General features: G+C 38.4%; 2 protein-coding genes across 7 annotated transcripts in view; both read left to right on the plus strand.

Moving 5' to 3' along the window:
- hecw1a (HECT, C2 and WW domain containing E3 ubiquitin protein ligase 1a) overlaps positions 1 to 9,764 on the plus strand; it is a 59,032-nt gene extending 49,268 nt beyond the window's left edge. For all 6 annotated transcript variants that reach the window (XM_089125577.1, XM_089125578.1, XM_089125581.1 and 3 more), the window contains 5 exons: positions 739 to 868; positions 3,061 to 3,207; positions 3,310 to 3,424; positions 5,072 to 5,270; positions 6,475 to 9,764. In XM_089125577.1, the coding sequence (XP_088981703.1) occupies positions 739 to 868; positions 3,061 to 3,207; positions 3,310 to 3,424; positions 5,072 to 5,270; positions 6,475 to 6,586 (703 nt within the window). In that variant the 3' untranslated portion in view covers positions 6,587 to 9,764. The remainder of the gene's footprint in view (positions 1 to 738; positions 869 to 3,060; positions 3,208 to 3,309; positions 3,425 to 5,071; positions 5,271 to 6,474) is intronic.
- A 562-nt stretch (positions 9,765 to 10,326) lies between these two features.
- Positions 10,327 to 16,871, plus strand: part of stk17a (serine/threonine kinase 17a) — a 37,091-nt gene continuing 30,546 nt past the window's right edge. Inside the window, exon 1 of the mRNA XM_039666413.2 lies at positions 10,327 to 10,775. Within this exon, the coding sequence (XP_039522347.1) occupies positions 10,618 to 10,775 (158 nt within the window). The 5' untranslated portion in view covers positions 10,327 to 10,617. The remainder of the gene's footprint in view (positions 10,776 to 16,871) is intronic.

The raw sequence follows: 16,871 nt of genomic DNA on the forward strand, positions 1-16,871 counted from the left end.
AATTGTCCAAAATATGTATAAACTGATGTTGATTTTGTAGCCCTCAAACCGTATTCACTTTATAGCCCTTAATCCTGTAATTGTGGACAAATGTGGGCACAGAGGACGCAGGTGTGATCCTAATTTTTATTTATTATAAATGTTATATCACTGTCTTCAATAAAGTTTTGTCTATCCATTTATGGTGTTTTTTTTAATTTTGGGGGTATTTTTGAATTTATTTACTTCAAAAAGTACCATATTTTCTATGTAAATTATGCTTATTTTTATGTTTTATTTTTTTAAACTGCATTAAAATATCATTCCAATAAGTTCTTAGAGCTGAAACCTAAAGATGAAGTGTCTTTGCCGTCACCTGGTGTCTTATTTTGGCTTATTTTAGACTCTAAATTACAGTTTTTCCCCATTCATTTCATTTCTATGGGTGCCAATTTTTGACCCAAACACAAGACTAAGGAGTTTTTTTTCACCCATTTAACATTGTAGAATTGAGTCAAAAAAAAAAAAATTGTGTGTGTTCAGGAGGCAAACTTCTCAATCAAAAATCAAAACCAGTTTGCCCACATTTGTCCAGAATACGGTTTTAGGGTTAAATAGCGTTAATCATTAATGGATTTTCTTCATTTACACATCATTTACATTAGATTAAGCCATACAAGTCTTAATACCCGGGGTTCACTATAAGCAGAGTGCAGAATGATGACGTTTGATTGGATGTCTGTGTTATATGGTCTGTAGAGTGACAGATTTGAGTGATCTGGAATACCTGGATGAGGAGTTCCACCAGAGCTTACAATGGATGAAGGACAACGATATCACGGACATCTTGGATCTAACGTTTACCGTCAATGAGGAGGTCTTTGGACAGGTGCTGGATATTTCAGTCTGTTTTTAAAGCACCTCGCTGCAGTGATAATGATCATTGATCAGTACTGAAGAAACTCGAGAGTTGAGTCTCGCTCTCAGACATCTCCAGTACCTAATGGAGGCTCTCAGGCAATCCAAACCTGGTAACCAGTTACTAAAAGTGTGTAGGATGGCACGTCGGGGTCACCAAAACAAACCAAACCATGTGTTTACACTAGTGTTTCTCAATCCCAGTGGGGGCTCCAGGACCAGAAACACTGTTTTACGCTCTTCGGTAGTTGATCTGCTCAATACTTCAGTGGTTTCCATTCTTGCTCATTCGCTGTCCTCCAGAGTTTAGCTCTAATGCTGTGTTCACACCGGACGCGAATAGCGCGTCAAATTCGCGCCTGACGCGTCTAGTTTGACGCTTGACCACTTTGTGTTAATTCGCATGTCAAGAGTGAAACTGACGCGCATAAAAACAAAAGTTTGAAGCGAAATTTACACGAGTCAGAATTGAAATCCGTTGGCGGCCATTGTTTTTATGTCGACCGAGCATTCATCGAGAGAGTCACCGCTCTCCTTTACTCTGGAGAGTAGAAGAGCGGCGTGGGGATCATCGTCGCCGTAAATTTGTGTCCTCCGTACCCTTATTTGTGTCGTAAATTTGTGTCCACCGGAACTTATGCACATGTATATTGGTTGTCTTTACATCATAATACTATTTCATTCAATCTAGATATGGAATGAATAACATTCAATACAAAATGAACATGTCTCGTATATTGAAATAAAGTTTTAAAGTCCCCGTGAACCGGAAGTTGCAAACGATTTTTCTCCAGTGCTGTGACGTATTTCCAAGTGAAACGGAATATTGAACAGAGGGCAGGGTTTTACTGTAGCGCTCCTCCTCTCCATCTCTCGCTCATAGTAAACTAACGGTTTGAGGGGAGTGGTTAAGCGTTTCCCCACCCAAACTGTGAAACCTACGTCATCAGAAAAAGAAACCGTTCCAGACCGGAAGTAACTTTTCAGATTTTGATTAAAGATTACCAAGGTAAAACATTTTTTTAATATATATTCACTTGCACGGATTAATTGTTCACCACAAGACTAGTAATATGCGCTAACAAAGTAAATAGGTTCAATTTTGATTTCACGGGGACTTTAAGTGATAAAATATTTGCTTTGTTGTGCATAATCCCACCATGCATTTAGTCATATTACAAAATAATTTATTGAAACGTCCAGATGCTTCACCACGTGAGCAAGCAGCTAGGCTCCTGATTGGTTAACGCGGCTTGAATTCACGCCAAAGTTCCGATTTTTCAAGCCGGGCGGCAGGCGCGAATTCGTGTCAAACGCGTGAATGCACAAATAGCACTAACTAAATCATTCGCGCTTAATGCGCCAGACGCTCAATTCGCGCGAACTTGACGCGCGAATGAGGCGTATTCGTGTCTTCCACGCCGCGCTCCACGCCTCATTCGCGCCGCAGGAATTTTTTACGCGCATAACGTGTCTTTGCATTGATTTAACAATTGAAATCATTCGCGCCTGACGCGCTATTCGCGTCCGGTGTGAACGCACCATAACCTGAATTAAACTCATCTGAACCTGCTAATCAAAATTCACTAGAAACTTCCAGTGTTTGGGCAAGTTGATGCTAAACTGCAGGACATTGGCCCTCTTTACCCAGACAGCAAACTGACATTGAATCAACGTGGAAACGACGTCTCTCATGACATTGAAACAACGTTGATTTTGCTCATCGAATTAACGTTGAACCAACGTCAGACGCGGCATTCTTCAAAGCTAAATGAAAATCGAAAATTGGTTTGCTTTCATAACGTTGAAACAACGCGTTGATTTCAAGTTGATTTTCCGTTAGTTTTGAAAGAATGACGCGTCTGACGTTGGTTCAACGTTAATTCGATGAGCAAACAATGTCAGATCAACGTTGTTTCGATGTCATATTTCCACGTTGATTCAATGTCAGTTTGCTATCTGGGTAAGGAGGTTTGGACAACCCTGGCTTACTTATGGTTACTTATATTAATCTTGGATAAATGTTTTAACATTTAAAGAGTGACGCACTTGACCTTTAGGATAAAAAGAGTGCTTTTTAACCTGCCATGTCTCTAATACTTTCAATTATAAACATTTTGTTTTTTGTCCGAACCCTTAAAACTCGTTTACGTTGTTTGACAGGTGACGGAGAGGGAGCTGAAGTCGGGGGGCTCCAATATCCAAGTGACGGAGAAGAACAAGAAGGAATACATTGAGCGAATGGCAAGATGGAGGGTGGAGAGGGGGGTTATGCAGCAGACTGAAGCCCTCGTCAGAGGTTTCTATGAGGTACGTCGGCTTGAACAGTAGCCGGACTACACAAAGGTTTAGTTAAAAAACGAGGATTTACTGATCAGATTCAGATATTTCAATGTCCTTTTGACGATGCAGGTCGTTGACTCGCGTCTGGTTTCGGTGTTCGATGCTCGGGAGCTGGAGTTGGTCATTGCAGGAACGGCTGAGATCGATTTGAACGACTGGAGATCCAACACAGAATATAGAGGAGGTGAGCGGATAGAAGTTCACAAAATGACATAATGTTGTCAATATAGCTCCAGAAATGCTCAAAACTATCCATAAATCAAATGTTGACATGATCTTCATGAGTGCTTAGACGCTTGATTGCTCATTTTGTTCCATGTGAAGTGGTTTCACTTTTCTTTTTGGTCCTCTCCTGTGAATTACTATGGAGGGTCAGAAGTATTTTTCCCCACCGCAAATGCCAAAACAAGTATCCCATCTGTTTAGATTGCAGTTCATTACTTAGAACAGAGCTGTTGACATTGAAAGCATAACGGGTCAGCGCTGTAGAATTTCATATAACCCTGCGGTGTTGTGGTTTCAGTGACGAGATGACCTCACTCGAAACTCTGGAGTCCTCTGTTGACTTTTCCTGCACATTCAGATAGAGACTCTTTTAGTGAGACACATTCTCTTTTCTTCTTATACTTTACATAATTTAAATCAAATTGAGTCATCCAAACTCTCAGTTAGTTTCCTTAATGGAGAAATCGTTCACAGAATGCATTATGACAAGTTCAGGAAAGACAAAATTGTCTTGACTACATTCGATATTGGGGAGGATTACAGAAGGACTAGTTTACCCAATATTTAATAATGCTTTTTAGAGTGCCATTGTTAGCTTAGCAACATGCTAAAATTACACTCCATTTCAGGGGTGTCAGTTTATCTCCAGCCCTAACTAAAAAAGACCTGTGCCAGCTAATTACGTCTTCACTAGGGCTGTGTCCGAAATCGCTTCCCATAGTAGACAGCTTACTAGAGTTTGGTCAAAGCTTTATAGTGCACTGGACATCCACATATTTGTGTTTAAATGTGAAGTATGTTAAATAAATTCCCTTTATAATCTCCCGTAAGATCTGTGTATGTGATGTTTGGGTTAAATGCCCATTTGCAAAGTGGTTTGAAACTGTGGCATTATTTATGCAATTCTACTAGACGCCACTGGTGTCACTTTTGAAAAAACTTTTGCTGATAATTTACTCACCCCCATGTCATCCAAGATGTCCTTCAAGAAATTAAGGTTTTTGATGAAAACATTCCAGGATTTTTCTCCATATAATGGACTTCAATGGGGTCCAAACGGTTCAAGGTCCAAATGAGAGTTTCAGTGCAAACTGTTCAAAGGGCTTTAAACGATTCCAGACGATGAATAAGGGTCTTATCAAGCGAAAGGATCGCTCATTTAATAAATAAATAACAAAGTTTAAGTTTTATAAGCTCAAATGCTCACCTTGCTCTGTTCTGTGATGCGCGTTCGCGACTCTCCTGTTCGAACTCGTTCATCAAAATGAACGAATCTTTTTCCGAGTCTATTTGTTCATTTTGTTCGTTAAATGAACCAAATAACTCGGAAAAAGATTCGCTTGATAAGACCCTTATTCGTCGTCTGGAGTCGTTTAAAGCCCTTTGAGCAGTTTGCACTGGAACCTTGAACAGTTTGGTTCCCATTGAAGTCCATTATATGGAGAAAAATCCTGGAATGTTTTCATCAAAAACCTTAATTTCTTTTCGACTGAGGAAAGAAAGACATGGACATCTTGGATGACATGGGGGCGAGTAAATTATCAGCAAAAGGTTTTTGAAAAGTGAACTAGTCCTTTAACTTCACTGGTATCTCTGTTAACCTCAGGTTACCATGATGGGCACATTGTGATGCGCTGGTTCTGGGCCGCGGTGGAGCGCTTCAATAATGAGCAGAGGTTGCGTTTGCTCCAGTTCGTGACGGGCACGTCCAGTGTCCCCTATGAGGGATTCGCATCGCTGAGGGGGAGCAACGGCCTGAGGCGCTTCTGCATCGAGAAGTGGGGAAAGATAACCTCTCTGCCAAGGTATACGCTGCATGAGACACTTCATAACCAGGGTTTGAAACGAACACTCGCAAAACGCGTGTAAAACTGGATGGCGCTAACGTTGTTTAATCGCTGGCGAATTCGGCGTTACTTATTATGTTTACTCACTTTGCTGGGGAAGACAAATCTGAGTCGTCATGATATATTAAATACAGTGTATTGCACAGAATCTCCTCATATCTGGCTTACCTGAACACACACACACTCGTTGAATCAATGCCACGTAGAATTAAGGCAGTTCTGAAGGCGAAAGGGGGTCAAACACAGGATTAGTATGTGTTCCTAATAATCCTGTAAGTGAGTGTATATATGATGTAGGTAATCTGGGTAATTTCTTTCTTTTGGGGGCTAGTAGAAATTCTGAATGGCCGTTGAGTAAAAAAGTTTCTGGATCCCCAACAGCAAACAACAAATAGATCTAATACACATTCACAGTGTTCTGCAGTACTACCGAAAAATCATAATCCTAACCTTAAAATGCGATATTCTCATTCTAGACACAAAAATGTGTGTGTGCCGCTTAAAGATGCCGTTTTGAATATTATTGGCCTGTTGAGAAGATTGAAATGTGCATATTTTGCTAAAAGTTTGTTTTGTCAAGTTTTCAGAGGACATTACCATTTAGATGACTAGCATATGTGCTTTATTAAATCTCAGAGACCTGAGTGTAATATTAAAAAACAAAGGATTTTTGCCATTATATTCCTCATAGATTACATTTCATGGAAAGAAAATATTATATCTCATTTTAAAACAAGAATTGATTAAAAGAGTGTTTTTAGATCCCTACATTTCCATTTATATTTGACAGTCATATTTCTTTCTAATGTGAAAACAAAACAAATGGGAGATGTGAGATTAAAAGCACAGAGCTTAAAGGGATAGTTCATCCAGTGGTTCACCTTCCGTCTGGCGAACAGAAGCACTGCGGATCTCAGCACTACACCGGCGCATGTGTCTCTGCCAGGGTTAGAGTGTGTGTGTGTGTGTGTGTGTGTCGGCAGCCAGAGCTAAATACGGGCGGTGTGATGGAGAGGATACAGATGCCTCACTCACATACAGAATTTCACATGCTTTGCTGGGACGAAGATGGCGAAAGTGTGTCCAAAATTCGGTGTTTACATGTCGCCTGTTTACTCAGAATCTCCTTGACCTTTGACCCCTGCATCTCCGTCTCCCGCAGGGCTCACACGTGCTTCAACCGCCTGGATCTGCCTCCCTATCCGTCGCACACCATGCTGTACGAGAAGCTCCTGACGGCCGTGGAGGAGACCAGCACCTTTGGGCTGGAGTGAAGAACGGACACTTGGCTGACAATAGATTTCTTTTTTATTCCTGTAAATAAATAGTTTTTTCAATAACTCAAGCCACAAGAGACTTTTTAGAGATTTTTAAAGTAAATAAATATGGGCATTTCATTTTTAAATGACTTGAAATAGCATGTTTCTGCACTAAAATATAAGATATGTGGTACTTTTCTGTATTTGCGGGAGTCTGGGGTCAAAAGCCACATGTATGCAATACTGACATTTAATGCATTAGGGGAGAGCGGGCACAACATAACACTTTTTTGACTTTCTCAGTTATTTTTTCCCATAATAATTTCACACATCGCGTAAAATCATGTGGTTTTGTTTCATTAATACAGTGTTTCCCCTTTTCCTCGATTTTCCCTGAAAGAATGGAAGTGAACTGTGACAACATGCCCCAGTGGAGCTCACTATAAGATTACTGTTATCGAATCACTAAATATACAAGACAAACTAAAATGTGTTCTCAATAAAATAAAATGAACCTTTTCATATAAAACAATGGCATTTTTTAATCTTTAAAAATAAACACATTTGTGAACACATCGCATATAAAGCATAATCATAATTAATCATTTCTGAACATTGACTCTCAGTCTTTATTCACCTTTTTCTCATGATTTCTCAATGGAATTCATAAACGTATAGAATATCATAGTTCTAATAGCGGCTCATTGTAACCGTGTGACAACATGCCCCGCCTGAGCGACCCGGCGAGTACATCAGCATTAATCAACTATTAAATTACAGATATAAGATTAAAATGTCAGATTTCTCTAATGTTAAATAAACGCGAAAGACAGAGATGAGAAATTAACATATGTAATAAAAAAATACATTTGCTATGGATAAATAAATGTTCAGTATCTTCCGAAGATTTTGTAATTTTGGCGCTTTTTTTCTGTATGTAGTGTTGCTATGGCTAAGTTTCGTCATGCTGGTGTGTGGAACCTTTTAAACCCAACCGTGTGTTAGCGTTAGCATTAGCATTAGTTTGTGCCCCGCTCGCCCCTATCTCCTTTCTGATTGGCTATTCCTTCAAATGTGGTGAACTGGGATTTTCAGTGCCGGATTATTGAAATGGAATACTAACATATTGCTGTAACACACTTTATCGTACAGTGACATTCTTACATATGTTACATAGTAATAAATGTAAAGTATGCATACATGCACCCTCAACCAAACCCTAAACCCATAGTCCATACATTTAGTTTATTAATATTACTCAGTACTTAAATATATAATTTCATAATAACAATGACACCTTAAAATAAAGTGTAACCCATATTACTACTGCACATTAAATACTGTACTGCACACTGCCAGTATTTTATGAAGTTAATGTAGTAGCCTATGTGAAAGATTACAATGTGCAGTTATATGCAGTGCTTATGGCACACATCATTACGCTCTGCATGTTTAATAATTTGCATGTTATCATATCAGAAATAGTTTAATGTGTGAAAATGAAAATTTGTCAGAATGATCTTGTTACTTATAAGTTCACTGGCACATTGCATTATGGGATACAATACTCCACACAGTGTGCTCTAGACATATAATGTGCATCGCAGTGGATGTAAAACATCATTTGGGTATTGTGTGTGTGTGTGTGTATGCCGGCATTGTGCACGCCGTTATGGATGCTGCATAAATAATATGGGTAATATGAGTAGTATGTTATTCCGAACATAACCACTGAGCGAACAACTTTCATGATCATATTCATCGGTGAACTCCAAACCACAGCAGATTATTTGCTTTCTTATAATCCCTAAACTGTTTTTTCACACAAACACACACACTGCAGGATATAGGCCTATGGTGAAACAGAATATCGAGCAAAAGTTAATTTATTTCAGTAATTCAACTTGAAGGTGAAACTATATTATATATTACATGCAAAGTGAGTTATTTCAGGCTTTATTTGTTATAATTTTGAAAACCCAAATTCAAAATCAGAATATTGTGAAAAGGTTTTCATAAGTTGTAATCCATAATCATCACAATTATAACAAATAAAGACTTGAAATATCTCACTTTGCATGCAATGGGTCTATATGAGTTTCACCCTTTAAGTTGAATTACTGAAATAAATGAAATGAAAGGATTCTGTTTTGAGTAGAGATGGTCAAACTCGAGGCCTTAGGAAGCACACGTGGACGCTCACTCGACAGGGATGCAAGCGACTTTATTGTGCAACCAAATTAGTGACACTAACACTAATCTAATCAGACCTGTCTGTCTGCAGGATGTGTGTGTGTGTGTGTGTGTGTGGCCACATGAGAAACAACTTTCCAATAGTTTAATTAAAGACAAATCTCTTTATTAGGGATGAGCTTCATATAATGACACTGACAATAACACTGGATTCATGCACTACAGTATATTTCTCTGAAATGCTTAGAATATATTTAACAAATGTAGAAAGACCCCAGCTCCACCTTGTATATTTCAGGTTTATCATTATTAATAAAACTAAAATCATCTTAATGATGCATATATGATTTATTATCATACAAGTCATACACACATGAGTTCCTCATAAGTGTAACCGTAAAACTAAATGCAAACAGACTTTGAGTCAAATTACAGGCAACAAGAACCAGATAACCAGATTTTTTTTATTATTAATATGTATGCAATATCTTAAGTGGTGCTTTTTTATTTGCATTTGTGTTGGACACTTGGACCTCTGATAACCACAGGAGCATTTACTGCATGCAGGCTTCATGAGAGTGTGTGTATCGTTGCATTTATCCTCATGAAGCCGTTCTCCTGACAGAAGGACATCCACTTCAGTGTTTAAAAAACACATACTATCAAGCGTAACTTGTTTTACTTCTTCTGACCGTTTGCTGTTGTAATGCTCAGTCGATTATGTTAAAAAAAAAACGATGCATTTTTATCATTTTTTATTTGTTGGCAGTTTTGTATTTTATATTCTTTTTGTATTTGAGTTCAATATAAATTAATGAAATTGCATATGAAAACTCTATGAAAATTGTTTCAATTGTTAATGAAAATGTAGGCTAAATGTAAATATTCATGAATTCTAATTACTGTATATCAGCCTAATTTCCTGATGTCAATTTGTTCGAGATGAACAGACTTTGCTTATGCCCCAAATTGTTGTACATAAATGTCAATAAACAATCAATTTGTTGTATGTTGTAACTTGTATGCTTTAGCCTAATTGTGTCGACTTTTGTGGAGAGTTGCTACAAAACAATACATTCATAAATACTCAAGTTCAAGCGCTAGAGGGCCTCACTCGCTCCAGTGTTGGGAAGAATCCCATCAACAAGCAGTGTGTGTGTTTTGATGGGATAAAACAGTCTATTTTAAATCGCACATAATGAGACCAAAATCTTATAATAAAACAGGGTGTTTATTATCAGAAAAGGTATCAGAAAGTGCATGATTAGATTTAAGGTGAAAAGATGAAAAGCCCGTATCCTCATTAACTAAGTAAACGTGTATGTATAAATAATGTATAAATTCAGATTACAATCGCTTCATGCATAAACAGTTGACGATTTAATTGTGCTATCACAATAAGCCCAACGTCAGTCTTTTTATAACTGAGTCATTTTATTAATCAATCAATTTGCCTTTGTCATTCAAGGAGAACCTCCTCCCGCCCACCGGCAAGTGCTTGATCGTGATTGGTGGAAAGGCCTGTCAATCACGTCCGTTGCCCCGGCAACTGGAGTCTGAGAAGCAGCTCGACTGACTTCAGTTACTCAGAACCGGAGCGAGTAGACCAGGAAAGCTGTTTTCCTCGCAGCCTTGAACATTAAACTCACTCAGGAGGACTTTTAACCGAAGATGAAAGTATCAACAGTTTATATTTTAGACACGTTTCCATCTTCGGTCTAAATTCAGCGGGATAAACTGTTTTATTAAGCGAGGTAGAGTGATAATATTCGGTTCACTGTGTAAAGTGGACTGGGCTTGCAGGTAAAAACAAACAGGTATAAGTCCAGAGATAAGACCGATCAGCAGCCGTGATGATTCCCGAATGTCCACGAACGAGCGAGTCCAGAAGCCGTGTTCGGTGTGAATCGGGTCCGAACCGGTCCGGGTTACTGTGCGAGATCCGAACCGCGATCAGGAGCGAGCCGTTCACCGAGCGCTATGACGTCATCCCCGGGAGAGAGCTCGGCAGGTGAGACACTACTTCCGTTAATATGTGCATTTGTATACTACTAAAGCTCGTAAGATAATAATTGAAAAAAAAAAAAAACATTTAAAAAAAAAATGTGTCTTCTTCCGTCTGTCTACCTGACTGTGTTTGTGTCAATCGAAGCAGAAGTTGTGGTTTTTAATCTGATGCACGTGCATATATATACATGAGCCACGAATTCATTCACGAGAAATGTTTTTGCCATGCATTTCATATCAATGTCTGGGTATAATATACAGTATAGGTATCTGTGGATTGAAAATATCTAAATATTCCATGTGCATTCTCATATGGTTCTGCCATTGCATGCAGTGCAATCAATGTAATGTTGCAAAAAGTGTGATGCATGACTTGCACTTAAAAGCATAGATGTATTTTCATGCGTGTTGGCATTTCTTTGCCGTTTAGATGTCTTTCAGATGCATTGATCTGCTACTGCAAGAGACATTTAATGAAACACCCTCTAAACTTTGGCATGCAGTGCATTAATGTACTCAAGCTGGATCACATAATGGGAAAACATTTGATGAAGTGGTTTTTGAGCCATACAGGGCACATTTGTTGGCGGTGTTCCTTTGCCAAGTCTCTGTAGGAGTTCAACGCTATGAAAACACTGCTCTGATTTCACCGATACTCTTGTTTGTACACGGGTCGGGATATGCAATGCAAGCACAAAAAGATTTCAGTGTATTATTATCAGCTAGCTTTAATTTCTCCATACCAACGAAGTTGCTTGAGATGTATGGCTAATCCATATAATCGGGACATTTACTGTAGCTTTTGCATGACGGACTGAAGTTTGAACTGAAGCTGATGTTAAGTGTGTTAAGTACAAGTTTTTTTTTTTAAATAGTTTTGTTATTTTTCAATGCTCCCAGAATTATGTTGTATTAGTCACACAAGGCAAACTGTCGGACATGTAATGTCAGCTGGCTATCTGATCCGTTTGTTGGCAAAACACACCAGGATTAATGGACAGAAGTTGGAAGTCTGGATATCTGCCACCACCCGTTCAAGATGAAAAAACAAGAGAAAGGACAAATCGGTGACTAGTAGTTCACATGTTCTGCCAATCTCCATCTGCTTCCTTAAACTACAATAGCTTGGGATTTCAGGAATGTGATTGGTTGTTATTTTGATGCTATCCTCATAGAGAACAGTCTTCAGTGATTGATTTCAGTGGCTTGCAAAAGGGTCAGTTTTCCATTGAGACGTTTCGTTGCTATGATACAGAATATCCGCAGCACAGTTTACTTGTAACTAGAGCCAGACCGATATTCTCGTCCGATATTTGGCATTTTCCAAACTATCGGTATCGGCAGTTATAATGGCCGATAAATGAATATTTCAAAAATAAAATAAAAACGGACGAAACACGCTTGAACCATGTCGTGAGTGTTGGAGTTGTATAGTTTGTCCACCAGAGGGCACTCTACACCGTTCCTGTTGGCAACACTCGTTGAGTTGGTCACGAGACATACATTGCTTGAATAACAATTAAAAGAACATCCCCATCAGTTCTCTTAAATAAATAAAATATTGGATTTTAAAACCCAAAAATATTTGTATCGGTATCGGCCTTCAAAATCCTTTATCGGTCGGGCTCTACTTGTAACTGATTTCGCAGATAATGTGTTTCATACTAAAAATGTATTTTTTTCTCCATTTTGTTCGGTTAGCTCTGCTGGTTGATGTCGCTGTACAGAAATAATGTTGTGACGGTTGGTCAGTGTGGTTTAGCCACGCCCCTCCTCCACTGTGATTGGACGGCTGGTTAAAAAGTGACAGTAATGAGCGCTGCGTTTTACCCAAAGTTGAACATTCTTCAACACTCCGCATCGCCCATGCACCAAAGTTATAATTCAGACCCAATTGGATAAGCTTATGCAGCGACTGTCTTCTTCCACAACCAGGCACTGTGATTACAAATACAAGTCTCCCCATTAAAAGTCACAAGCACGCAATTATAATCTTCTCCTTATAATGTTGTGTAGCAGATATGTCAGACTTGCGCTGCACATTGAACAGCAAAAAAAATCACATCTAAAACATCTAAAACACAACTAAAATGCATCTAAAACACATCTAAAACGCATCTAAAACACAACTAAAACGCATCTAAAACGCATCTAAAACGCATCTAAAATGCATCTAAAACGCATCTAAAACGCATCTAAAACATCTAAAACACATCTAAAATGCGTCTAAACGCATCTAAAACACATCTAAAACATCTAAAACACAACTAAAATGCATCTAAAACATCTAAAACGCATCTAAAACGCATCTAAAACACAACTAAAACGCATCTAAAACGCATCTAAAACATCTAAAACACAACTAAAACACATCTAAAATGCATCTAAAACGCATCTAAAACACATCTAAAACATCAAAAACACAACTAAAATGCATCTAAAACACATCTAAAATGCATCTAAAACATCTAAAACACGACTAAAACGCATCTATAACACATCTAAAACGCATCTAAAACATCTAAAACACAACTAAAACGCGTCTAAAACACATCTAAAACACATCTAAAACGGGAAAGAGCTTTGAGATCGACTTTACAACTAGGTTTGACAAGAAATCTGAGGTATATTTTTACAGACTGATGAAAGATACAGTCGTGTCGGATCAGAACCAGTCCTCCACCCTCAGCCATGGACGTCGGCCAACCGCTTTAGATCAACAAACGTCTGTAAGGAAACCCATTCTGCAGATTCGGCTTGAGATATTTGATAGGAAGAGGTCCATGTAAAATTAGAAGTGTAATTTTTCAAACATTTGGGCGGTATTGAACGTGCCAAGTTTCTAAATGACATGTCACAGACTCGTTAATTCCATTTAAAATTTGCTGTTGTTAAAAAGATGTAATTTTAAACCCCTAAATTAACTGAAATGCATGACGGTTACGGTATGCGTTGATTTATTATAGAAGCTGTTCATCTGTGATTTTCCAGAACACTAAGTTAAAGGGGCGGTTGATTATGATTTCACTTGTTTAACTTCAGTTTGTGTGCAATGTTGCCGTTTGAGCATAAACAACATCTGCAGTTTGGGGAGATATTTTCTTTTACAGAAATCACATTTTAAGGACCACAACAAACGGCTGGTTGGGAGCTTCTTCACATCCCTAACCCCAAAATGTACATAAACCCCGCCCTCGGGAACGCCATTTATAGATTATCATGACAGAATATGTTAATCAATGACTTGAAGATAGTTAACTCAACATCAGCAATATTAATTCATCAACTAACCGTTCAGAAATGTCCTACATGTTGTCACTTCTTCTTGAGTCTCTCCATCATAGTCCGACTCCAGTTTGAACATAAAAGACTAAAAGGTTTTCAAGTTTTCATTGTGTGTGTGTGAAGCTCCGCCCCCTGTGCCGGCAGCAGCAGCTCATTTGCATTTAAAGGGACACACAAAAATGCCGTGTTTTTGCTCACCCTCAAAAAACGACAATTTTAGCATGCTCTAAAAATGATCTGTGGGGTATTTTGAGCTGAAACTTCACACACACTCTGGGGACATCAGAGACTTATTTTACATCTTGTGTAAAGGTGAATTATAGGATAAAATTTGGTATTTGAAGGCATAAAATTGTTTGTTCGATCTTCCGCAGTTCAGCTTTAGTGTTGAGCTCTGTGAATCCTTGTTATCTTTTAATTAAGGTGGCTCATTTGTGAGGGATGTGTTTGCTGTGTATAAATGGATGACACCACAGTCTCACTGTTGTCTTAAGCCGCATGTCATCATCTGAGAATCTCTCACCCTTCTTTCAGAAACCTCAGGGGTTTCTGGGTGAGTTCTGCCACTTGATTGGCGGATCTGTGCAGTGCGATTTATATATTTTTTTTCCTTTTGTGTCTCCCAGTCTTTTCTGCTCTCTTTCCCAGAGAATCCCGGCTCTAACAGCCGAGTCGGATACCATGACATCATTGCCGTGCCATTCATGTTGTCTGGGTCTAAAAGGCAATATCTGCTCCATGGAAACAGTGTCATGTGAAAGCCAAGTGTGTTATTGAAGCCCTTATAGTGCTCGAGTGTCAGAAAGAGGCGATGATGATGATCTGAGTGCCCAGAGTAAATTTCCTGTCCCACGAATGTCTATATACCAACTATATTTTGCCAACTTTCTAGAACAAAGCCCTAGAGTATTCAACTTTGACATGAATGAAATGCCAAATTGTGCTACTGCTTTTCTAAGGAAGTCAATTAAGTGGGTTTGCGTACAAACGCCCATGCAGATAATCTGCCGACGACATATAAAGGAGTATCGCAGGGTGAGTTTGGATGACGAATGCCTCGAATCATCATTTTAAATCAGAATATAAAATAACAAAAAGACCAATAGGTTTACATAGAATCGTGGCGACCGCTTAGCAACAAGGGTGGATTCTGATTGGCTGTCAATGTAGCTGGAATAAAAAAAATCATTATGGAAGTGATTACAATCACTCTGTATCGTTAAGTAGTGCTGGGCAACGATTAATCCCATCCGCAATAATTAAGTTTGTGTTTACATAATAGATGTGTGTGTACTGTGTACAATTATTTTGTTATATAAATACACACATATGCATTTAAAAAACATTTGTTCTTTATATATAAAATATTTATATCTATATATAATATAAATTATGTATAAATATATTTCTTAAATATAGAGCCCGACCGATAAAGGATTTTGAATGCTGATACAAATATTTGTTGGTTTTAAAATCTGTTATTCCGATATATCGTCCGATATTTTTTTATTTTATTTCAGAAACGCGCAACAAAACATTAACAGATTGCCCTAACATTAGTTATTTGTACTTATTTATGAGTTTATAATGCATTTTAAAAAGAAACTTGTTTCTTTTATTGTCACGACAGAACAGACTGATGATCGTGGCATTAGCTAGCTTTATGGTTAGCTAGTCTATGATGAGCCATAATTTAGCAATGGATAACGTCATACTGCAAATTGTAAAACATAAATTTTTAATATAACAGGCCAAGGAGAGATGATACGTCTCATTGCTATAACTGTCACGCGCTATTAAAGAAATACTTCAGTCACATTGTCAAAAGTTAAAAGGACAGTCAGTCAACTACACTGTAACAACGTCTCTCTCGGCTTATTTAACAGCAAAACTGGACATGATAGTCACAAATTTTGTCCTGCTTATTTGAGTTAAGAGAACTGATGGGGATGTTCTTTTAATTGTTATTCAAGCAATTTATGTATCGTGACCAACTCAACGAGTGTTGCCAACAGGGACGGTGTAGAGCGCCCTCTGGTGGACAAACTATACAACTCCAACACTCATGACATGGTTGAAGTGTGTTTCGTCCGTTTTTGTTTTATTTTTGAAATACTCATTTATCGGCCATTATAACTACCGATACCGATAGTTTGGAAAATGCCTAATATCGGCCTGCCGATATATCGGTCTGGTTCGACTTAAATGTGTACAGTATGTGTATTTTTATATATATATATATATACTATATATTATATAGTACACATATTATGCACAGCCTTAGCAAACAGGGTGGGAATTTTAATCTTTCTTCTGCTGGAAAAAAAAAATCGGTCTGAAAGTAAGTGATTCCTACGATTTAATTTCTCTCTGTCGTATAGTTATCATCCTTGGTGTGAATGGGTCTTTATTCCACGTCATGTTTAATGTATCTTGAACTGCAGCCCACACTGGGGTGATGGTGTTTGTCAGAGCATGTCATTTGTTTGTCTGCACTAAGGCATGGCATGCAAACCAGATCTGTTTTCTGCATAATTACCGCTGTTTAACAAAAGCGAGGTGCTGAAAGGGCCTAGTCAGGTCCAAGAAAACACCGTAAAGGCTTTCGGATGAGGTAATGCTCTTTCCTTAGACGTTAAGAAAATATCTGTCTCTGCTCCGGGTCACATGTCAGAGTTCATTATTCCCCCATGTCTCAGACACAGAACAAACAGGCCTCAGCTTTCACTCCAGGAGCTGTTTCCACCCTGTGTGTGTGTGTGTGTGTGTGTGTGTGTGTGTGTGTGTGTGTGTGTGTGTGTGTGTGTGTGTGTGT

Source organism: Pimephales promelas, chromosome 22 (genome assembly GCF_988280905.1).
Source record: "Pimephales promelas chromosome 22, fPimPro1.hap1.1, whole genome shotgun sequence".
Taxonomy (NCBI): domain Eukaryota; kingdom Metazoa; phylum Chordata; class Actinopteri; order Cypriniformes; family Leuciscidae; genus Pimephales; species Pimephales promelas.